General features: G+C 42.8%; 4 protein-coding genes across 25 annotated transcripts in view; 2 read left to right on the top strand and 2 right to left on the bottom strand.

Annotated features, from left to right (window-relative positions):
- Window positions 1-678, bottom strand: part of LOC113015778 (lysine-specific demethylase 6A-like) — a 34,498-nt gene extending 33,820 nt beyond the window's left edge. For both annotated transcript variants that reach the window (XM_026158040.2, XM_026158041.2), the window contains exon 1: window positions 51-678. In XM_026158040.2, coding sequence (XP_026013825.1) covers window positions 51-229 — 179 coding nt within the window. In that variant the 5' untranslated portion in view covers window positions 230-678. The remainder of the gene's footprint in view (window positions 1-50) is intronic.
- Window positions 679-854: 176 nt separating this feature from the next.
- LOC113015782 (FUN14 domain-containing protein 1) lies at window positions 855-5,518 on the top strand. 3 transcript variants are annotated; one of them, XM_026158064.2, is made up of 5 exons: window positions 855-1,143; window positions 1,555-1,723; window positions 3,247-3,322; window positions 3,823-3,951; window positions 4,239-5,518. In XM_026158064.2, the coding sequence occupies exons 1-5, from the start codon at window positions 921-923 to the stop codon at window positions 4,314-4,316; spliced, it is 675 nt and encodes a 224-aa protein (XP_026013849.1). In that variant the 5' UTR covers window positions 855-920; the 3' UTR covers window positions 4,317-5,518. The 3 variants fall into 3 exon arrangements, with proteins under 3 accessions (XP_026013849.1, XP_026013848.1, XP_026013850.1); XM_026158063.2 differs by having other exon boundaries at window positions 3,823-3,957; XM_026158065.2 differs by having other exon boundaries at window positions 1,138-1,236; window positions 3,823-3,957.
- A 220-nt stretch (window positions 5,519-5,738) lies between these two features.
- cenpl (centromere protein L) lies at window positions 5,739-9,282 on the bottom strand. The gene is made up of 5 exons (XM_026158062.2): window positions 9,173-9,282; window positions 8,117-8,288; window positions 7,765-8,019; window positions 7,107-7,679; window positions 5,739-7,024 (listed from the first exon to the last, which is right to left on the bottom strand). Exons 1-5 carry the CDS (start codon window positions 9,190-9,192, stop codon window positions 6,950-6,952), a joined length of 1,095 nt encoding a protein of 364 aa, XP_026013847.1. The 5' UTR covers window positions 9,193-9,282; the 3' UTR covers window positions 5,739-6,949.
- Window positions 9,283-12,527: 3,245 nt separating this feature from the next.
- The window catches only part of LOC113015779 (peripheral plasma membrane protein CASK-like), a 49,413-nt gene continuing 38,995 nt past the window's right edge, over window positions 12,528-22,945 (top strand). For all 19 annotated transcript variants that reach the window (XM_026158057.2, XM_026158056.2, XM_026158054.2 and 16 more), the window contains exon 1: window positions 12,528-13,628. In XM_026158057.2, coding sequence (XP_026013842.1) covers window positions 13,564-13,628 — 65 coding nt within the window. In that variant the 5' untranslated portion in view covers window positions 12,528-13,563. The remainder of the gene's footprint in view (window positions 13,629-22,945) is intronic.

Below are 22,945 nucleotides of genomic sequence, written 5' to 3'. Positions count from 1 at the left end.
CAATTTTCAAAGTGTGCGTTCGTGTGAGTGCATGGGTTTACTGTTCCGACCTGTCGATCCCAGCCAAACTATCCCTCTCCTCGGCTGTCAGTGTCGGAAAGTCCTCCTCTGTTTCACTCGCTTTTCCCGCCGCCATTTTCTTTCCCTCATCACCACTAGAAGAAGCCGAGCCGAGACTCCGAGCAGCAGCGCAGGCAGCAGCGGCGAGAGACACACCGCACGATTGCATGGAAAATCGCGACGCGGGGACGAACGGATCGCTCCGCCAAATCAAAGAAGGAAAACTGAAGGGAGCGAAACGATCAAAAACTTTTCTCCGGGATGAAAAGATGCGATTCGATGTAGTAAATCCTTTCGGGGGGGACAGAAGCGCTCTCCGGGTAGCTCCTCAAACGTCACATTTTTCATCACAAAGTGGTATCGTGCAGCTATTTGAATGCAAATAACTGAGTACAATATCCAAGATGTGAGTATTTGACAAATAAAACGCGTTTCGGCCGCGAAGATAAAGTTGTTATAATTGTGTCACCCAAGCGAACCCACGCGCCGCTCTGGCCACGCCCTCTCCGCCCCTCTCCAGCCAATGGGAGCGCGTGTATACCACCATATGACTTCCCTGCTATACTATTCTTTTATCTGAAATATTCGTGTTCGCTCTGCAAAACCACTAATTAAAAAAAAAAATCCTCCCTGATAAAATATTTTAAAAAAAATAAATACATATTTTTTTACGTGGTTCTCTTGTGCATGAACCATAGCACTATTTTCCCGACAAATGCTCTAATTTTCACACGCTAAGACATCATCGCATATTCAGTAATACATATTGACACATGGGTGTCAGTTTTCGCTCATAGATTATTCAAAAAGTGACTGCGAAGCATAACTTTTTCCAATCCTGTCAAACCACGCGACTCTTTATGCACCCAACCTTTATTTTTATGACGTCTTCACAGTCAGACTTGCAGAGTTGCTGCATTTTATCAAATAAAGTTGTTAAACTGCTTGAAGCCCAATCAAGCAAAATGAAAGCATTTCAACTGACGTGGCAGCGGCATCATAATGTGGGCGTGGTTTATCTTTGTCAACATCCTGATGACATAACTAGTTTCTCCAAAATGGCGACGGCGGATGAGAGAGAAGGTTGGTGTTTTGTTTGTTAGAAATTACCGTTGTGCGATCACAATTCGCATTTAAATTCGTTTATTTTTTCCTCCATGAGCAATAATCGAAAAGGTACAAGGGCTTTATCGTGGCTCATACGTGCTTTTTGGTCTCCGGTAGCTGAACCTTCGCGTCCAGGCTGGAAGCCATTTGACGCTAGCCAGCTAATGTTAGCTTCCAAACTCATTTACATAGAATAAGCACCCTCGGAGCCTGTGGAGGCTGGAGTGCTTTTGCAGTTAGGAGGACTTGAAGATTAAGCTTTGTTAATAGGACCACACAGGGTGCAAACAGTTCCTGAGCTGTTAGAAAATACACCCCGAATGTAAGCGAGGTGTAGCATATGCACATTGTAGCCCTTTAACTTTGTATTTCACTCCAATTTCATAGCGGGCCAGGACGACCCAGAGAGCGAAGATGAGGTTTATGAGGTTGTGGACCTGACTGAGTATGCCCGGAGGCACCAGTGGTGGAGTAGAGTGTTTGGGAACAATTCCGGCCCCATTGCTGAGAAGTACTCCGTGGCCACTCAGCTCATGATGGGAGGAGTGACTGGATGGTAAGGACTCAGGGTCTGTGTTCTCACTGGGACATATGTGGATCCAATTGGTGTTTAACACAGTAGCAAATGTTGGGCTATTTTGAACTTGGGACATTAATATGCAGAGAAATAATTAATGTGAGAACACACCGCTTACTTGTAGAGCTGCCATTGCTAAACCAATAAAATGATTCAGTGTATACATTAAAGGAAACTCTGTATGCCTTTACTTCCAAACAATATGTACTTATGCTGTTAGAGTGGCAGGTACTGTGTAGATTCTTAATCGTCTTTGCCATAGTTTTCTAGAGCTTGGAAATAAGAAGGCAAATGGTGGAAAGAGCTGGGTATTTGACCCCACATGAGGTCTCATAGTGGTTTCACCCTTCATTGTACTGACCTGTGCCTTTTTTTTTTTTACACTTTGGCTGGAGTCGGATGTCGTTGATCCACAATTGATAACTCGTGTGATCGATAGTGGGGCAACGACCTTAATGTCCACCTCCAAAGGGGACAACCCCCCACTGGGGTTTAATGGAGCGTTCCAGATTAAGCCGGAAGTTGGGATTTCCAAGTTCCTAGTTGGCATTTTCACCTGGGACGCCCCCTGAACTCAGAGCAGCCGCACCAAACCCGAGTTAACAATCCAAGATGGAAGCACCGAACTGAAGAGTAATAAAACTTTTAATCTGTGCTGCCCCGTTGTGTAATCGTGTATCTGTTTTGTTTTCCCCCCCCACGCTGGGATGCACCATCTTGAATTCAGGTTCCTGGAACGCACCATAAACACCCGGGACTCTCCACAGTTTGTTTTTCGAACTTGATGAGTGGTGAAACATTATAACAAGCCTTAAGAAGTCCAGTATCCCTTTTTTCACACTGAAGAGTGGTGGGAGCCACAAGCCAATGTGCTCCCAAGAGCTGGGTTGTCAAGTTAGATCATGTGGATCATGAACAATGAGATTCATGGATGTAGTGAAGGAGGACATGCAGAAGGTTAGTGTGACAAACGAGGATGCTTGGGATAGGGTGAGATGGAGAGAGTTGATCCGCTGTGGCAGAAGAAGAATTGCGGTTAAAGATTCATAATGAGATAATGAGGTCGTTGTATTAGCAGTGCCTGTGAGCCAAAAGTTCCAGCCTCCAACTACTAGTTTAAGCCCACTGGTGACAGCAGACATCCCGAATAATAATAACAATAATAATAATGGTCATCTGTGAGAACAGGAGCCCCGGCCGCCTTTCTGTTTACATGGGGTAGCCAGTCAAAAGTAGCTCGATTTAAATGAAGGGTGAAAAGCTTAAATAGGCAATAGATGAACTGCAAAGCCTTAGTAATGATTCAGTAAAAGGACTAGATGTTGCAGTCCCTGATAATGCATTCCTTCAAATGGAGAAAGTATTGAGGGATGGCTACTATGAGGAAAAGACACATAATGACTGTTTTCAAGTATGAATCAGGCCCAGGGAAAACTGACATAATTGATTCCCCTTTAAATATTTTAAAGGAAGTAACCCACCCTTTCTCTTAACACTTACAGGTGTGCAGGTTATGTCTTCCAGAGAGTTGGGAAGATAGCAGCTACTGCTATTGGTGGCGGGTTCCTTCTTTTACAGGTAAGAGCACCGTAATGCTGTGATTGTTTAGGCTTAGTCGTTAAATATTTAGCAATTCTCCATCAAGAGTCATAGAGAAGTACGTGCTTTGTAAGATTAACATAACTCCATTGACAAGTGAAGACGCCAGCTGTACGACATGACACTCAGCTGGTCCCCCCTCTCCACCACAGAAAGGCGAGCATTGTGTGTCAGCTGGCACTAAATGGACACAGGCCATCTGGACACTTACAGGGTGCTTCAGCTCAGTCAGTAGCATTATTTTGTCGCTTAAAAGCATTCTTCATTTTGCAAGTAGATTAAACACCCGTAAAGTTAGACACCCAGATGACTTGATTATCAGGCTGAACACAAAATAATTTTTTAAGATGATATCAGAGGCCTACTGTGGACACATGCTTCCAGAAAGGGATTCTGTCCTTCAGAGTGCAGAGCTGAGGCAAATATGAAGAAGGACAAAGTAACGCTCATCAGTTTTGTTTTGTTGTCTGTTTCTGCAGATTGCCAATCACAGTGGCTACGTGCAGGTGGACTGGAAGAAGGTGGAGAAGGATGTGAACAAAGCAAAGAAGCATCTGAAGAAGAAGGCAAACAAAGCAGCCCCAGAAATCAACACATTCATTGAGGAGGTAAAGGTACCTGGAACAAAGCTTGCTCTTTCTTTATTTCTTGCTTGTTTTTCTGCTCAAGCTAAATGCAATCTTCCTTTAATTTGTATTATTTCAATATTGGGGGGGGGCATGTATTGGGGTCCATTCCCAAGCCAGTAGTGCCCTCTAGTGTACTTGTCGAGCTACTACACCAAGTAGCTGTGACACTGCAGGCTCAAGGCAAACCAAATCAGATGTTTCGAGGTGCTGGGGTCTGTTTTGTTTGTTAGTTCTGATTTGACTTTTCCCTCGTCTCTCCTCTGCAGGCGACAGATTTCATAAAGAGGAACATCGTCCTGTCCAGCGGGTTTGTCGGCGGCTTCTTTTTGGGATTGGCCTCCTAAAGGCCGCCGCACACACTACAATCTCCATTTACTGTGAATCATCACTTTCCTTCGCTTACCTCTCTGCTCCATGTGTGTTTTGATCAAAAGTGATCATGGGGAATTATGTTGAACACTAAACCACCTGTTCTGAATCAATCCTAGCTTGCTATTATCATTCGAGTGCTCATTTCAGAGGATGTGTGTGAGGTGGTGGGTTGGTAAGAGGATCGTGGGCCGTCGGATTGTACTGTGAACAATGCTTCCGAAAGCATCAAGCTGCTACAAACAAAACTTGGAGTGTCTTTTGTGTTTGCTCGTGCAAATGAGACTGTCCCAAGTATTTGCCAGGTGGATTCTGTGGCATATGTGGGCGCCATTGTAAATATATAGCCAAGCCCCTTTTTCAGAGCTGTAAATAGACACGCACACAAGCACATACACACAAGTAAATATTATATAAACAGTATGGAAGGCGGCAGAGTGGGAAGGTAACACCAGCCCCCAGTCTGGTGCCTAGTTGTTGTTTTTTTTAATTATTATTAGTATAGCTGTACAGTTTGTCGGGGTCGCATGCCTTTCAAAGCATGCTGGCAAACCCAGTTATGTTGGTCACACTGACTGGGGGGGTAAAGTAAAAAGGTAATTTTCCACTCTGAACTGGAGTCCATGCTGATAAAGAACACGTCATTAGTAAGTTTAATTTGTGAAGTATTAACCCCCCCACCCCCACAGTTTGTTCCCTAATTCCCAGCTCCACAATGCCCTTAAATGAAGGTTCGAGCATCTGCTGTGCCCTAATTACCACCATCACAAGCCATATGCCCAAAGAGACACTGGTCCAGTGGTTACATAGCATAATGGAGCTGCAATTTTGACTCCTACGCCCCCGCTATTGTCGTCATGCATTTGATGGTGTGTGTAGCATTAACAAACAGCGATGCTGCTGTGTTGTGCTTCATCATGTTAATCAGCTATAGGGGAGTCCAGTTATCACACGTTGCTTATTGTGTTTTGGGTTTTTTTGCCCTTTCTACTGGTGCAATATACTGTAATGTTTTAGCTGGTTTTTTGTTTTTGCATCCAGCTGGTATTTTGTATGCTTGTGTTTGTATTTAATATGATTTTGATAACTCTTATTTTCTGGTTTTATGTCTCCTTTGAAGTAAAGTTGCCCTATGCTGTTTTAAATGATAGTAACATTAAAAAAAGGATGCTTTTCATTTAGCCTTTGTTGTTTTTAAGCAATCTCAACAGTCTGGCTTTCTGTCTTTGCAGTAGCTGGATTGATAAAATCTTAAACCTCAGATTTGACTGCATTTATCAAGTTGGTGGTTTTCACTATCACCCGGGCTCTCTGCTGTAGCCTTGCATCAAATTGTTACCTTCCTACTTCAGTAAGAGAGATGATCAGAACTGGTAATGAATGCTGCAACAATCTTATGAATTTACCATTAATATATTTATTTTAGCACTTTTTCATTCACAGAACCACTGAGAGTACAGAGGCATATCAAAGCGAAATAATTTAGAGATTGAATATTCTTGGTGATTAACAGCCAACATATAGATAAATCTTTATTATTTTATAAAGCAACATTAGCAGAGTAAATCAGACATGGCAGCTAGTTAAGACCAAGCATGCAGACTGTAGCGTTATTCAGTGGTGTTATTAAGGTCCTGCTCACCATGTGCCACTTGTAGTTGTTCAAACATGAGAACTTACATAAAATCCTACTTCGCAATACACCTCCACCCCACTGCAATTGTTGATGGTGTTAAACTAAATAAGATAATTGATAAGAAATTCATTAACCTTCTAAAGGAGCCAGATTCTGCCATATCTAATTTACCTGCATGTGTAATATGTGCACTGCAGAGATGGATAATAATGATGTCCTTAGATAAAATATGGTCATTTTAAAATAATGAGGTCTCTGTTTGCTCCTACATTTAGTTTCATACATTTGATTCACTTTAAACTCCTAAAAAACGATCACGGGTGAGCACTGAAGCCCCACCCACCTGGTGTTTAAACTTTCTGTTATAAAGAGCAGCCAAGCAGATTTAAGTTGGATTAAAGGGCAGGACAATGGCGTTGACTCCTTTAGGTCAGGGGCTACATCAAAGCCCCTGACCTAAAGTTACTTTACTAACAATAAAAGCCAAAGCTCTCAGTCACACAGAAATCTAACATCTGCTTAGTTCCGTTGTGACAATTTGCTTCCTTTTTTTTTTTTTAATATCACTTGTTTGGTTTTTATTTATAACTATAAATGACAAAAATATACAAAGAGGTGAATGAACATGAATAAACATACAATGTATTTACAAGAAGAGCTGAGTGAGCGGACAAGAAACATTCAGATTTTATCCTCAATTTTTCATAATTACAAGCACAATCCTCCCTGTGCTGAGCTCCTGTAACGTCCCAGATCTGTAGTATGAAAAGGGGGAAAAAAATTAATATAAAAAAGCCAGAAGCCACTAGCCTGTGGTGAATTCATGTAAAGAGGCTACACTGTTTGTTTTTGCTCATAAAAGAAAAAAAAAAAGAAAAGAATAAAAGCCATATTTGTTATTCCATAACAGGTTTTGCAAACTGATATTGCAGAATTTGCATTTCCTCTTGCTGCAAAGTCATTATTTTGTGCTCAGATGGGCATTTTGAGAAGGGCACACTCTGTCAGCAGTGATAGGGTTGTGAGGACATATCTGCTGTTGGACATCTGAAACAAAAGTAAACCAATATTATTAGCAGGTTCTTCTTTCATTAAAAAAATAAAATAAATAAAGCTCTGAGGGCAGTACCTTGACCCTGCCGCTGAACTTGGCTGATCCCAGTGCAGATGAGACCTGACTCAGGCGTCCTGCTGACAGGTCCAATCTGAAATGCCTGTAGAAGTGGCTCATTAGGCCCTGCATGAACCTCGTCACCTCCTCGATGTCAATGCTTCTCGCCGTCTCCTCCTCCTCCCTGCTCTCCAGTGAAGGGGTCCTCACACTGTTCCACAGCTCCCACGCATCTTGAGGGTTAACTGTGTAGGTGATCTGCAACGGTGGCTCAACCGGAAGAGTCCAAATCATTTTGAGATGCTGGATGCTGGACTCTATGTGGCAGTTAGTCCATAATGCCGTTAGCCACTGCAGGAAGGTCTGGTTGATTTCCAGAGGGCCAAAGCAGCAGTCAAAGGTCTGCTGAAACCAGGATTTGACCAACGAGGTGAGATTCTCAGCCCCACGGCTGCCAAAGAGCGGCAGACAGGTGAAGTCCTTCGGAAGCGAGTGAAGATATTCAGGATTGCCATTGATGCAGGTCAGCCAGCCGCTCCACACCAACTTCTGCGCCTCATCCTTCCCTGCAAACACTGGCTTTGAATGGATCTGTGACGGGAAAGAAGACCGAGTAAAGCCAGCTCATACTGTGCCTGAAAACCTTCTCCCTGCCTCTACAAACTCCTGTGCTTACCTGTACGAGGACCGTCTCAGCATCATCGTCCGTCTCTCCCAGCCCCTGCACCACAGAGAAGGAAACTCTGAAGCTGGTCTGCGCTCCCTCAACCTCCACTGCCAAACCCTGCTGCTTCTCTGCAGTAATAAATGCCGAAAGCTGCCTCGAGTAGCTCCTGAGCTGGGTGTGTCTGAACTGGTAGAGCGGTGTAACGTACGATAGCTGCCACTCTGTCTTCACCAGTAAGGCCAGATCCTCTGGATTCACCTTCTCCTTTACCAGGGAAAGAGCAGAATGCAAAGGATGGCGATTCCATGTTCTGTTCTCCAGATAATTAATATATTTAGAAGAGAAACTTGCATTGACTCACAGTGATATTGTGTGACTTTGTTCTTCTGCTGGTGTTGAGCCTCCGCGCTGTCCATCCTGGGGCGTGGCCGAGCCTTGAAGCAGCGCCTAGGCAGCTGCGGTATGACTGTCTGTAGCTTTTATTTTTGCTCCTCCTCTGAGCCACAATGCTTTCGATGGGAGTCCTCACCACACTGAAAAGAAAAATTAGTCAATCAATACATGAATTTAAAAAAATAAATCAAACATAAAGCAACAATCTCCAGTTAAACTTGTGCTTTGAACTAGGAACACAAGTAAGGCTTTTGCAAAACCTGCACTTCTCATGTGCTTAAATACCCAATTTATTGGACTCATAAAACAAATTACCATTCATTTCATACACAAACACCATTTCTAAATATACTATAGACGCATTATAGCCACTGTGTCAACAACGTATTTATACTCAACAGACTGTACGGATGTGGACTTATTTTAAAGGTCAGATGCTCCCCTGTTTTAAAACAGCAGCAACATGTCAAAAAAGACCGAGGCAGAGCCAGCGGGCTAATGCTAGCATTAAAAAAAAGGCAAACTATCGTCCCGATCCTGTTTGGGCAATCCATTCATGTTTTTAGAAACCATGGAGTGACATTTAAAGTTAAACATTACACAGACTGCGCTTAACTAAACACACAAAAGTTTCAGTGCCCACTCCCTGCCACTTGTTTCATTTTGAAGGATGAAAAAAGGAGCTACGACTGCAAAACGTAAAAATTTGATTTATTCCAGTTCTTTGATGTGTAGGAGAGAAGCCGAACTGAAAAGTAGAGGTGAAAAAATCCTAAAATGACAAGTTTAACGTTGTATCAAGCCCGTGCATTTCATTAAATGCAAAACAACATTAAACCACCTAATTGCTGAATGTTGAATGGTGGTGGGGTCTCCGTTGTACAGACAACGACGGAAAATGCCGTTAAATTAACCAAAATGCGTCGTTGGACACATTGTTGCCATTTTTCCTTGCCGCAAAAGCAAATGCTTTGTAGAAAATAGCATTTGTATAGTGTAATAACGACAAAGGTAAAATTTCTACCTGTTTTGAGGTCGCTCCATGTCTCTGGCTTAGCGACAAAGGCTAAAAGTAAAACCGGAAACAAATTTGAACATCGCGCTTTCACAGGAGCCTGCGCGGTCAGACTCAGCCAATCACATCTACCCAAACAAGAAGTGGGATTTGTAGTTTTTTTCCCCCTTTCACAATTTATCGAAATCTAAAACGTTTTAATTTTTTTTACTTTATTTAATTTACACACACACATATAATTTATATATTTATATATTTTATTATTATTTTAATTGTATATTTTTTTATTTTTACATTTAGCCTTTGATGGCTTATTACCGAAATACTTGCTGTGACTGATATTCTGAGGGGAAAAAAAGCAATTTTTACAGTCTTTGAGGAAAAAGCCAATTTTTTTTATTTGAATATTGATGAGAAAAATATTAGACATAACATATTTTAAATTCATATAATACATACATATATACATACATACAACATGAAAAAATATATTCTTTGAGATTAAAAAATTTGCTGCAGTGGAAAAACTATATATATATACATTTTTTTTTTCATTTTGTTTTGTATTGTTTTCACGAAGCAGCCATATTGATTCAGTGAATTTGCAGTTTATGGCCTAATCTAATTATTTATTAGATAACAATCTGGAAATACATTGAAATTTAGCTCAGAATCACAATATGATCAAATAAAACCAGGAGGTGAAAAGACAGAAGAAATATTGTGACTTTATAATGTCAATTTCTGCCAAACTGGTAATTTTGCAATGTTGAAAAATATTCTGTTATTAATATTTTTAAATATATCAGCTTACTTAGTTGAAAAACCTGAATTCTTATACTTTTCCCATTTCCCATTGAGTTTCTGTTATAGGAGGAAACACTTCTAAGGCACTTTGTGTTGAAGTGACTCCTCTCCTTTTGCTGGTTATTGCTCCCTAGGGAAGAATATGGAGCTGGAAGCATGTAGCAGTCTAAGCAGTCCAAACCTTGTTTTCCCTGTTTCCCCTTGCACTAATTCAGCTGACTGATGTCCCACTTTTTCTGCGCTGAAGCATCCTCCTTCGTATCTTTTTTGGCACGTTATTCTCTACATTACACCTCTATGCCATGAGGACCGAGCAGGATTGTAATACAATGTTATACAGCTGATTTGGTCTAAATTATTGATGATAAATCTATGTCAGCCTGGAGAGAAACAAAAGGTTCTCTGAAAAGCACAGCTAGTCAAAACGGTTTAACCAGCAGGACTGAAAATAATGTGTGCCAGGTACACATGAAATTTAAAGGTGAAGGTTATTTTTCTGTCAAAGCTATTAAGTGCAGGGCTGTCTCTCTGCGTATGTAGTGATGGTTTCAGGGAATTCATGCATGTCAGTGCAACCAGATGTATAGTGTATAAGCGTATGTGCATTTTTCATGAACTGCCAGTTTCACATGCAACCACCATAAAAAAAATATCCCCTTCCTTGTTACTATGGAAACAGAGCTCTTGTCTTTTTGTCATGTGTGCCGTTTTCCCTTTCCTTTATCATTTTCCTATTCATCTCTCTCCTTTCATTGCATACTTTCCTTCCAGTCTCACTTTTTTCCCCGAGCTGTGTGTGTGTGTGTGTGCATCAAATGGAGGGTTGTTCAGAAGCAGACAGTATGATGACCACATCAGCAGCCAATCGGATTATCGGTAGCTGCTGGTGGGCTTAAGCCAATGGGGGAAGCTGGCAGGTGATGCTCGAGGAGAAAGGATGCAGCGGCATGGAAACCGCAGAGGGTGCCCTGTGAGAACAGCGCCCTCTAGAGGGGGGCTGGCCGTCTGAGTTCATTATTTTGCTTTAGTGAAGTACCTCACCCAAACGCTTTTATTTTTTTCTTTTCAACCCTCAGTTGTAACCACTTTCATGCAAAGGTAATTTGTAATTAGAAAACATAGCTCTGCAATATATAAAACAAAACAAAAAACAAAAAAACACAACAAAATAAAACGGGAGAATAAATAAGAGAAAATTCGCTTTTTAACTGATTCCACAGAAGGAACCCCCTCTAAAAAAACAAAAAAAAAAAAGACATATCTCTCAGATATATGTTTTAAAGATAAAGTTAAATATAAAACTTCTTTACATTTCCAAGGAGCCAGACTTTAAAAATGGTCTTAAATAATAGTTCTCCAGGCTTTTTCTTTTGGACCTTGTCTGTCATTTTCAGTCTAGTCCCTGTACCGGACTATTTTCACAGGAATGTCTTTTGTTTGTTGGTTTGATAAGCAGTTTGTTCCAATTTCTTCAGTTGAATGTATGAGAAATAGCACATGCCTCTTAATAATAGTGTTTTTGCAATCTGGAGGTTTCCAAAAGGCTCTTAGCTGAAAACTTGCCACATCTCAGCTGTGTCCCTGTTTTTTTGTTTGCTTTTTTGGAAACTGGACTAGTGGAGAACAAAGGAAATGGCAAAAAGGCGTCATAGACAAGCTCGTTACTATTGTACTAACTTTGCCTCATATACTTACACATGTAGTAAATGACTGCATACATTTTCCAAATGATTCAAGATTTTTGCAGTTCTCTACGTCATATAAAATCCAGTGCAAATAGGGTGAATTAAGATGGACGTCTTTAATAAACGGGATTTGATGCCTTTTTTGCATCTTTGATTTGTTTTACAATAAAAGTGAAATTGGATTTTGTCAATTATTTATTAATTTATTCCACTTTCCCCCTCATTTTCTCCTTGGAACGATGTCTATTTAGGGTATTCAAAATGGAGCAGTGGGAGACAGGCCTTTTACCATCACCTCTAGGGGGCTTCTCCGCCCGTCTTTCCACACCTGAGGAGACCTTACCTGCGTGTCTGCACCGGGGGAACCCGCACCTGCAAAAAGCTTACGCGAAAGTAGATAATTACGCGTTAATACTTGAACTACAGTGCTGAGGATGCCCATTTGAACTGAAAAAAGCCTTTATTTTCGCTAGTTATCTAAATTCCACAGAGGAGAATTAGAGTACACATCAGTGGCACAATCTAGCGGTCACTGTCAGATTAATGAGATAATGCAAACGCTATGCTGTCCATCAGTTTTGCTGAGAAACCTCCCGAAAGACCCATGGGAATTTGGGAAACACTGAGGACAGCAGTCACCCACGCTTAGACAGCGATTGTGAAGTATACGGTTTTAATCCCGTCGCTGGCAGCCAGGGTGTGGGGCGTGAGTCCTTAGTGGCAGATGAGATTTATGGAGAAATAAACTGTTCGAAATGATGGAGAGAAGAAGAAGGGGAAAAGGGAGGGGGGGCTGACGTAAGGTGATGAGGTTTGGACGGTCGACGCCTGCGCGGGATACACTGAATGCAACGGTTGGAGAAGAGATTAAGGAAACTGCGCCTAAATCGGACCCCACAAAACGCCATCTTGGCTCGAGCGACGCAAGGAAAAAGACGGGAATCCGGGGCCCGCTTTCCCTGGCCATTTCGGCTCCGGTCGGAACAGTTTCCCGGGCGATAGACAGGGAGGGAGGAGCCGGGCATTTCTGGAAGTCGGAGAAACAACCAGTCAAAGCCAGCCAGCCTGCATCTGATCCAGCGAAAGAACTGGAGCAGCGGCGGACGTCGGCTCGGCTGTGCTGGAAGACGACATTAATTGAACACCCTCGAGCACAGACGGCGCGTGTAGCAGCAGGAGCAGTCGTGGACATGAATGTGAAGGTCTTCCATTTGGGCTCGGGAAGCTGAAGCGTATTGTATCCCGCTCACGTTACGGTTTTTTCCCCCCCCTTCCTCGCTGGGATAAGCTGTCTGTGATACCACTGGGCGTGCACAGCGCAATAACGGAGGGAGCCAACCTGTGATTTCAGCGACGACTAAGCTCACATTTAAACCCAGCTAGCAAACCGTTCTTTTTTTTCCCCGAGAGTCTCGTTAGCTTGCGGCGAAGGGGAGCATCTTGGTGGATAAGGGGAGGTATCCGTCGGATGCTGCTGAGGGGGGACTCCTGTGCCCCGGCGACAAGCACCAGTAAAGATACAAACCTGAGGCATGCAAAGAGGGATGTTTTTCTGCACACGAGCGAGGAAATCTCCACGCCCCAGGGTCTGCTCAGTGGCTACTGTTTAGCTAGCTCGCTGGCTAGCCCTTCTACAGGAGAGTAGCTCAGGAGAAGGTGGGGCCGCGGAGTGACAGCCTTGGACGCCAGCTAATGTGGCTAGCCGGCTAAGTTGGGCACACGTTCGTTTTTCCCCGTTTATCACATTGTGCCCGTGTGTGCGTGTTTGTGGGGTTTAAAGAATACAAAGTGTGTGTGTGGACTGGCACAGGTGTAAGCCCGTTCAGCAAGAAATTACGTTGTCATTGATCCCTTTGGAGCCCGTGGTGTGGGTGGGATATCTTGAGGAGAGCATCCTCGTTTACCTGAATGACCATGGCGGACGACGACGTGCTGTTCGAGGATGTGTACGAGTTGTGCGAGGTGATTGGCAAGTAAGTACCTCGCGCACTGGCCTCTCATTTACCCACACAGGTACAACGCAGCTGCAGTAATTTGGCTGGGGTCTGTTTTTATATGCTGACCCGCACATTTTTAAGGTGGCAGTCCACTGAGAGAAGGGGGTGGGAGAGTTAGTCTTCTATGTGTAGAGCCATACAAGCTTGACATACAGTTTTGTTAAAGTCCTAATAGAAGTGAATAAACTAAAGTGATACTGGTCGCAGCTGTTAACAGTATGGCTGGGAATGTGCTCGGTGTTTTTGCTCTGTGCGTGCACTAATGCATTTATTCCAGCTGGCTGGGGATTGGGAATTCCTAATTGGATGATCGCCACACCTGGAATGTGAGCTCATAGACTGATTGGCCGGACACTTTAAGAATTTGTCATGTTCAGTTTTCAGTGGAAGGGGCACATTAAAAAAAACAATGTGGTGAAAAGTTTGGGGGGTGGGGACGGGATTGACAGCCCTGCCTACCAGTCAGTCCCCTCCCCCCTGCAGGCCTCCACTCTGTGGAGATCTGAGGGTCCATTACGGCTGTTGAGGGGAGGGGAGGGGAGGCACAGACCCTCAGGCCTTTGGTTTTAATCCTGAAAGTTCTTGTTGCCTTGGTCACTAATTGGTGGGTGCTTCAGGACTACTGCCTTTTAAGGCTCAATAATGGACAATGTGGCGAACAGTGCATTTGATGTACTTGAATGGATGAGGGAAATAAATATGGGAAATTGAGAAAACTTGACTTGATCAGACCTAGATCAATCATTTTGTGTCTTCTATAGATTGTTACTGACTTGCCTCACACTACAGCTGTCAACCTACCTGTCACAGTTACAGCACAGCCTGCACAGAGTGCCTCATTTTCAGAGGTAAATGTATATGTGCACGTTATCTTCATAACTGGGGTGTGACTCCCTGCAGCCAAAAGCAAACACTGAGGGAGTGCGCCGAGCTGTTGTACAGGTATGGTCACACAGCGCAGACAGCTTATACAAAGAGCAGCAATAGTCAAGGTATATTTTAAGCTTTAGGAGGAAAAAGTGTATTGGCACCAAGAAGACCATGAAATCCCACTTATCCAGCGAGCTCTTTTGTGAAACTGCGGTTGATAGATCAAGTGTGTTGAGTCCTGGCATCTTGGGATGTGTTGCGGGGGGGGGGAATCATTTTTCCTCAGCTTAGAGCAAGGGGGAGCGGGGGGTGCTGAAGCTGATCAATGGAGACAAGTGGAGCTGGGAATGTGATGGCCCTGAGGCTAAGGATATAAATAATGCCAGCAGACATTGCAGCTCGCTGCCTTCTTCCACTCTCTTTTTTAACCTTATGTTTTATAGCCCACATTGCGATCGGTAGCCGAGCACGTGGCAAACGGCCAAGACTCGAGGATGCTAATTACAATTTCAGTTTTTGAAAAAGACAGCTGTCATAACAAAACGAGGTGACCTCATAACCAGTGCCCTGCGCAGAAAGTCCCGGGTTTGATTCCCAATGCATGTCACTTGCCTTTTCCACACTATCCATTTTTCTTTTTGTTGGCATTTCATTAGGTTCAATAGAATGACAGCACCCTGTCAGTGAAGGACTCCTCTAGCCTCTGTTTTTTCACCTCAGATTAAAATTCCAGGAAGTCTATTTTTGCTTTGAGTGGATGTCCGACTTATCTGTTCATCAGTGAGACAATCGTAGGCGAAGTTCTTTGGAATAACACATCAGGTCACACGAGTGGAAAGTACTGTGATGGAATGATGGAGTAATGGAATATTTTCCAGTGAATTATCAGTAATTAGTTTGTCTTTTGCTTCCTGCCATGTAACAGAAGAGCTGGGATGGTGATTTGTCTCATTTAGTGATATTTGCTGTGCTGTATAGACACATGTCTTTTCAAGATGCGTAGATAAACCCTTAGATCTGGCCTGACACCTTTCAAACTAATATCGTTGTTGTTGAAATCTTAAAGAATTTGAATGGGTAGCATTTGGAGCACTGGGATAGCTTAACCGTTCTATAATAATCTCCTCTAAATTCAGATTGTAAGGTCTTGTTGCAGGTTAGTTCTCCTGAAAGACGGTTGGTTAGTTCCCGGAGAGGAAGGTTTTGTGTAAAGCTGTTGATAAAAATTCTGGGCTGTTAATCAGATCTTAATTTAATTTCAAATTTTTGGCTTTTAGCAACAGAAAAGATGAGAGAATCTGGAGAAAGCAGTCAGTCTTTTGTATTAATTTTTTTAGTCTGCTCTCATTTAGTGTCGTTATAAAGAAAGTGGTGTTTTCACCCCTCCCTGCAAACCACAGTTTAGTTCCGCTCTAGGCAAGATGGTGGAGAGAAAGAGAGAGCCTTTGGCCAGCACAGTCTATCCAAAAGAAGTAGAAGTCGTAAAATGTTTATGTATTCCAACCCATGGAAGGTTAATTAAAAGTTGACTGCAGCTTGATTTGTGTTACGCTCTCCCCTTTGTGCTCAGTGCCATCGTTCTCTTTGCAGGCCCACTGAAGTGTGCTAGTCTGATGCCACCTTGGCCTCTCGTTGCCCCTGTCTGCAACAACAGACATACCACTGTGGAAGCTGCAGGGACCAGTCTTTGCCCTTGGGAAAGAAAGGCCATAGCAGGGGTGGACACACACAAAAAAAAAAAAACCCTTCTTCCTAGGCTAGTTCTGGCCCTCTTGCTGTATTTTGTCCATGTGTGGGCTATACATTGAAAATCATTGGCCAATCTGGGCCTAATTCCTGATCTAACACTGTGTCCCCCACCACACCCATTACTTCAGAAAAAATTATAATTTTTAACCTAACAATAAATAATAATTTTAAATACAGTTGATGAAAAAGGATTGCGATCGTGATGTTTTCCATAATCGAGCAGCTGACCTTGTATCATAATATTCCTGATGGTAGTGTAGCTGGGCTAAGTTGTAACCTGGACTTTTGTGTGTTGTTGCCGTGTGTGATTGCACACAAAACTACTAAAATAAACTCCTTTTCCACCGGAATGCTCTACCTTCCTCCTGCTTCTCATTATTTTGGATGGAATGGTGTGCTTTTTCTTTTCTACAACACTGAGAGCTTCACAAGGGTTTAAAACTGCGAACCAAAGCACATGAACTCAAAATATTTGAACAAACCAGAGTCCTGATTTATTGGATTTGTAGATGCATGGAAACAAAAAAAAGAGATGAATATGCTGGTGTAGCATTGCTATAAAGAGAAGCTATGATTGATTTTTACAATTCCTGCATGTGTGTTCATTCACCTCCTCGGTGGTTGTTCTAGCCTTATTTCAGTAGAGCGAGGCCAGACAGGTCAGGTGTCAGCTGCACTTCAGATTACATTAAGTGAAAGGTGACACAGCGTGTTGACCCGGCACAGGCAGTTCGACCCTGCTTTTTATGTGCTCTTTATTTGTAATTTACATAGTAAACATGCTATGAGCATATTGCAGTAACAGCAGGCCTGCTTTTCACATAGCTGAAGCATCAGCAATGAACTGAGGCAATTTAATCCCTTTCTGTCTGTAATGATTCTGTTTGAATAGGACTGAAGTTGTTGAAGCACTATTGGAGTCACAGTGCTCTTTATTTCAGCCCTGGGGTGCTCATTAGGGCCAAGGATATTGGGATGTGCGACTCACTCTGAACCAATGAAGTGATCAGTCCTCTGGCTTATTCTGAGTGAGATAATTAAATTGCTTGGGCGACATTTAGATCTTCCATTTTCATTGATTGTTTTATCATTTTTTTGTGGTGTAATGTTGCTTTCTCCCCAGATAGATGCAACATTTGGCATACAAATGTTAGACAAGATGCTTTGCTGCTGGAATGCCAAATTGTTTCGTTATTAGGATTTGCTTTGGTTTGAAGTACGTAAAATGGGCTGTCACCTGGGTGAGTGTTTAATAGCTTCAGTCAGGTTTAACTAACAAAACTGATCAGACACAGGTAACATTAATCCACTTTCAATCAGAAATCACTGTAACTCATTTGTGTCAAATGTGTGTGTTTTAACCAGTCCATCCCTCAAGAAGACGTATCAGAAAATAATTTAAAACATTTGGGACTGTACATTAGGTGTCATGATAACGACAATATTTAAAGGTGAAATATTGGTATTATGTCATAATGTGCACATTATAATAGCAAATAAGCGTGTGATTGTTCTTTTTTGTTTGCCTTTGTACACTTGTGTTGTGTAAATAATATGCTGTAATATATACATTGCTTGTACATGTTTTTCTGAATGGTATTTGTCCATAAAAACAAGCAGACTACTTTAAGAAAAGTCTAAAATTTGTCTGCAGTCAAGTAATCGTGTAGGAAAACATGCACAAAATGTAAGACAGACATGGATATAACAACTGGCTACTAAAGCATAAGAAAGCCATATAAATGATATAGTAGCCACCACCAGTGCTGCTACTTGTGCAGCAACAACATTTATATTTACGAGCAAAGCTGGCAGTGATGTGATAATAAACGTGCACTTTGAGTTGCACAAAAAAAAAGAGGAGTAAAGCAACTGAATTAATTTTGTGCTCTAATAAAACTAAAATCAAAAACATGAATATATATTAGTTTCAATCAGTCTGTCAAAATGCTAAAAAAATTGTAAATTACAGCCTTTATGATGAGGTTTTGGTGGAGATTTATTGAGAATTGGGACGTGTACATGACTTACCATGAAAGTTGTTTTTGCAGTTAATTTCTAATGCTCTTGCACAGAGTGGGTGATAATCCGGTCTTTAAATCTGAGGTCATTAGCTGCGTCCGGGCCCAAACTCCGCTGCAGGTCCCAAAGTCAAACGATCACTAAAGCATTACTGGGAGTTGAAAAACTGTCTAAATTCCTTCATCTTTAATGAAAAAGAGCAGTGTTGCTACTTTACCAGGTGCAGCGATTAAGTTTAACATTCAGGCATCCATGAAAACAGAATTTTATTAAATTTAAATTTATTAAATTTAATGGAGTTAGAAGTTAGCAGGGTGTTAGCTCGCTAGCTTCCATCTAAATATAATATAGAATAGAATAGCCTTTATTGTCATCGTACAGAGTACAACGAAATTGGAGTGCCACTCCCTTGGTGCAAGTTTCAATAATAAATATAAATGTAAAATATAAAAAGTACAAAAAAACAATCGTAAGTACTCAAACAATAGTATGTACAATATATACAGGATAGCAGCATTAATATAATGACAGTATGAATAGCAGCATAATATAATGACAGTGACGGTATGGAATAGGTTCAATTGTTTTTGTGCTTATTTACTACGGTGGTAGCTCTGGGAAAGAAGCTATCCCTGAATCTGTTTGTCCTGGTTTTATGTGACCTGTACCGTCGGCCTGACGGTAATAGTTCAAACAGTTGGTTGCTGGGGTGAGAGTAGTCTTTGATGATATTGCCAGCTCTGCTGAGGTACCAAGAGTTTGCAGTGACCTCCAGGCTGGGCAGAGAGCAGCTAGTGATCTTCTGGGCTGTGTTGATGACCCTCTGCAGTACTTTCCTGTCCGCAGCTGAGCACCCTGCATACCATGTTGTTATGCCGTACGTTAGGATGCTCTCTATGGTGGCTCTGTAAAATGTCACCAGCAGCCTCTCCTCCAGGTTGTTCCTCCTGAGCACTCTCAGAAAGTGGAGACGCTGCTGGGCCTTTTTAACCACCGCTGTAGTATTTGCAGTCCAGGAGAGGTCATCAGATATCTGCACGCCCAGAAACCTCATGGAGTGTACCCTCTCCACACAGTTCCCGTGAATGTAAAGTGGGGCCGGGTCTGCTCTGCCCTTCCTGAAGTCCGAGATAAGTTCTTTAGTTTCCGTGGTGTTCAGTTGGAGGTTGTTAACTGAACACCACTCAGTCAGTCTGTTGACCTCATCTCTGTAGTCCGACTCATCCCCCCTTGAGATGAGTCCAACCACTGTGGTGTCATCCGCGAACTTTATGATGGTGTTTGAGAGATGGGTAGGGGAGCAGTCGGATGTGTAGAGCGTAAACAGGAGGGGACTCAAAACACATCCTTGTGGAGACCCGGTGCTGAGTGTGATGGTGCTGGACCGGTGGGGGCCGAGTCTGACAGACTGTGGTCTATTTGTCAGGAAGTCCTTGATCCAGAGGCAGATGGGGGTGGAGAGTCCCAGGTGAGACAGTTTCTGGACCAGGATCTCCGGGATGATATGATTGAATGCTGAGCTGAAGTCCAGAAAGAGCATTCTCACATAGCTTCCTCGGTGCTCCAGGTGACTCAGCGCAGTGTGGAGCGCTATGGTGATAGCGTCCTCGGTGGAACGATTTGTCCTGTAGGCAAATTGGTGGGGGTCCAGAGTGGGAGGCAGACCGGCCCTGATGTGCTGACAGACCAGTCTCTCAAAGCACTTCATCACTACAGGCGTAAGTGCAACAGGCCTTTAGTCATTTGGGCTGGCCACAGCTGTCTTCTTGGCGATGGGGATGATGGTGGAGGTTTTGAGGCAGGTCGGGACGGTGTTTGATGACAAGGAAAGGTTGAAGATTTTAGTGAAGACTCCGGTCAGTTCGTCAGCACATGCTCTGAGAACCTTTCCATGTATTCCATCAGGACCTGCCACCTTCCTGGGATTCACTGACCTTGGAACACACCTCACTTGATGCTCCCTGAGTGTTAGTGTGCCAGTGCTGGGGGCGGGTGGAAGTGGTGTGGCAGCTGAGGGCCTGGTCGTCTCAAAGCGGGCGAAGAAACTGTTTAGATCCTCAGCCAGCGAGGCATCAGTCCTAGATGTTGCCTGGTTATTGCTTCTGTAGTTGGTAATGTGATTGATCCCCTGCCACATTTTTCTGGGGTCGTTGTCAGCAAAGTGATCTTCAATCCTCCTCCTATAGGCAGCCTTAGCTTTCCTGATGCCTCTACTCAGGTCTGCCCTGGCCGCCCTATACGCAGCCCTGTCCCCTGACTTGAAGGCAGTGTTGCGGCTTTTTAGGAGGGATTGCACTTCGCTATTCATCCAGGGTTTTTGATTTGGAAACACCCTGACCCTTTTGTTGACGGTGACATCGTCAACACAGTTCCTGATGTACGAGAGTACAGTGTCCGTGTACTCCTGGAGGTTGTGGCTGGAGAATAAATCCCATACAGTTGTTGAGAAGCAGTCCTGCAGTTCAGAAAGGGCTCCTTCAGGCCAGGTTTTTATTTTCTTTGTCTGGGGCTTTGTTTTTCTCAGCAGGGGGGTGTAGGTGGGGGTGAGGGACATGCAGAGGTGGTCAGATCCAGCCAGGTGGGAGAGGGGTGTCGCTCTGAAAGCATGCCTGATCTTTGAATAGACATGGTCCAAAGTGTGTTCTCCTCTCGTAGCAAAGTCCACAAACTGGACAAATTTAGGAAGCACAGTCTTTAGGCACGGGGTGGGCAAGCTGTTGTTTGTTTATGGTGTTGATCAAGAGGCTGAGAGCCGTGCTAACGTTAGTATCCGGCGGTATATAAGCAGCTATCACATTAACTACTATAAACTCCCTCGGGATGTAAAAAGGTCTGCACGAGACTGCCAGAACCTCCAAATCAGGAGAACAGTGTGTGTGAATGATCCTGTGGTTACAACACCACGTACGTGCACATGCACGTAAACACATAGCCCCCCCCCTCTGCTTTTACCTGAGTTGCTGTTTCTGTCATGCTGGTGTAGCGTGCGGCCTGCTAACTCGACTGCAGCGTCCGGCGTTGCAAACATTCAAAAATATCTGCATTAAACGAGCACCAAACTGGAGAGCTAAGAGCCGCTGCACCCGTGCGCGCCGCCATATATATATATATATAGATAGATAGATAGATACCATGTTCTGACAGAGATTTCTGAAAAAAATTAAACGTACAGCTCTGCTATCACTTCTAACATAAATTAAGATAGTAACGTAAACAGCAGCGACGTTTGTAGGGTTACTGAAGTTGGACTAGCTGGTGTATATATATGTATATATATGTGCTACATGATCGCTAGCGACACAGCTATGTTAGCATAACAGCACAGTGAAGCTGGAGGACGAACAAACTTTTTTCCCACTCGATAAAAGCGGACGTGAGGGTTCCCGATGGTTAGGAACAAATGTAATCACATGGCAGGATGCTGTAAATGGACCAAACGTCAGTCAGGAGAACAAGTAAGATAATCCATCCACAATACGAGGTTAGTCATTAATGTACTGCTGCATGGGCTGGGCTGTAGTTGCATCCTAAGGTTTTAAAAACTGAGCTTTAAAATTATTAGCGGTAATAAAACCGAGAGAGGCTGACAGTGATCACTGACTGTTTTTAGGGGCTTGTTGAGAGAAAATAGAACAAGTTACAAAGTATTAAAACACGTTTAAAGCACAATAGCCCTATTAAACGCAGGGTAGTTTGGACCTGGAAGCAGGATTCAGCACGTCATCACTTAAAGACCGGATAGCCTCAAAGTTATATCTCGACAGTTCAAGGAAATTTGTGAAAATGACACTTGTGATCATATAGAGTTAAAATAAAAAAATTGGAATCACTAATGTTTTATTTGTGATTGCATCTTGCAAGTTGCATTGTTTATTAAAACAAACAAAAATGAAGGGAATTTTCCGAAGTTGTTGCCAATTGAGCTGCCGTTCACCGATGACAGACTACTGCTGATTTGAAATGTGACTTTATTGCCACAAGATAGCAGCAGTAGCAATATTATGCAAAAGTAATGACTCATCTATATATGCAGTGACGCAGCACAAGCCAAATGTATGTATATTAAGTATAATGCAGTATACGGAATTTAATCTTAAAGTGAATATGGCTAATTTACACCACTGAGCCCTGCTTTCTAAAACTGACGTAGATTTAACACCGTCTGTGTAGCAGAATTTAAGAAATAAGTGCTTACGTTTTTTTTAAAAGCATCATGTGTCAGTAGGGAACGTTATGCCACCGGGTTGGTTGGTTGGTTGCTGTCAATCGATTTACATTCGTTTAGTTTAACTAACTAGTAACAGAACCAATAACTCAGAGTTAATTATATGTCAGTTGGTGTAAATTAGTCATTATATATTTAGTGTTACATTAACATTAAAATTGCAACTCAAAAATATGTTCTACTGGCAGTTTTGTACCTCGGTTCAGGTTTTCTAAACGGCTATTTAAATCCCTTCTTTACCACAGTGTAACTGCATCAGCAATTTCCATCCACCATTTGCTCTTCCTGTTATATGCAGTGTAACTACCGAGAGCTCCAGCGATGCTTGGCTGAGTCATTCGATAACTTTTGGTTCACTGTGTTAACTCCTCCTGGTTATACTTGACAGTCTGTTTCTTTGTGGTGAAACAAGTTTGTTGTTTTCACC

The sequence above is a fragment of the Astatotilapia calliptera genome, chromosome 23, assembly GCF_964374335.1.
Source record: "Astatotilapia calliptera chromosome 23, fAstCal68.1, whole genome shotgun sequence".
NCBI lineage: Eukaryota > Metazoa > Chordata > Actinopteri > Cichliformes > Cichlidae > Astatotilapia > Astatotilapia calliptera.
Note: the sequence above shows the minus strand (reverse complement) of the source record. Positions and strands in the feature narration are given on the sequence as shown.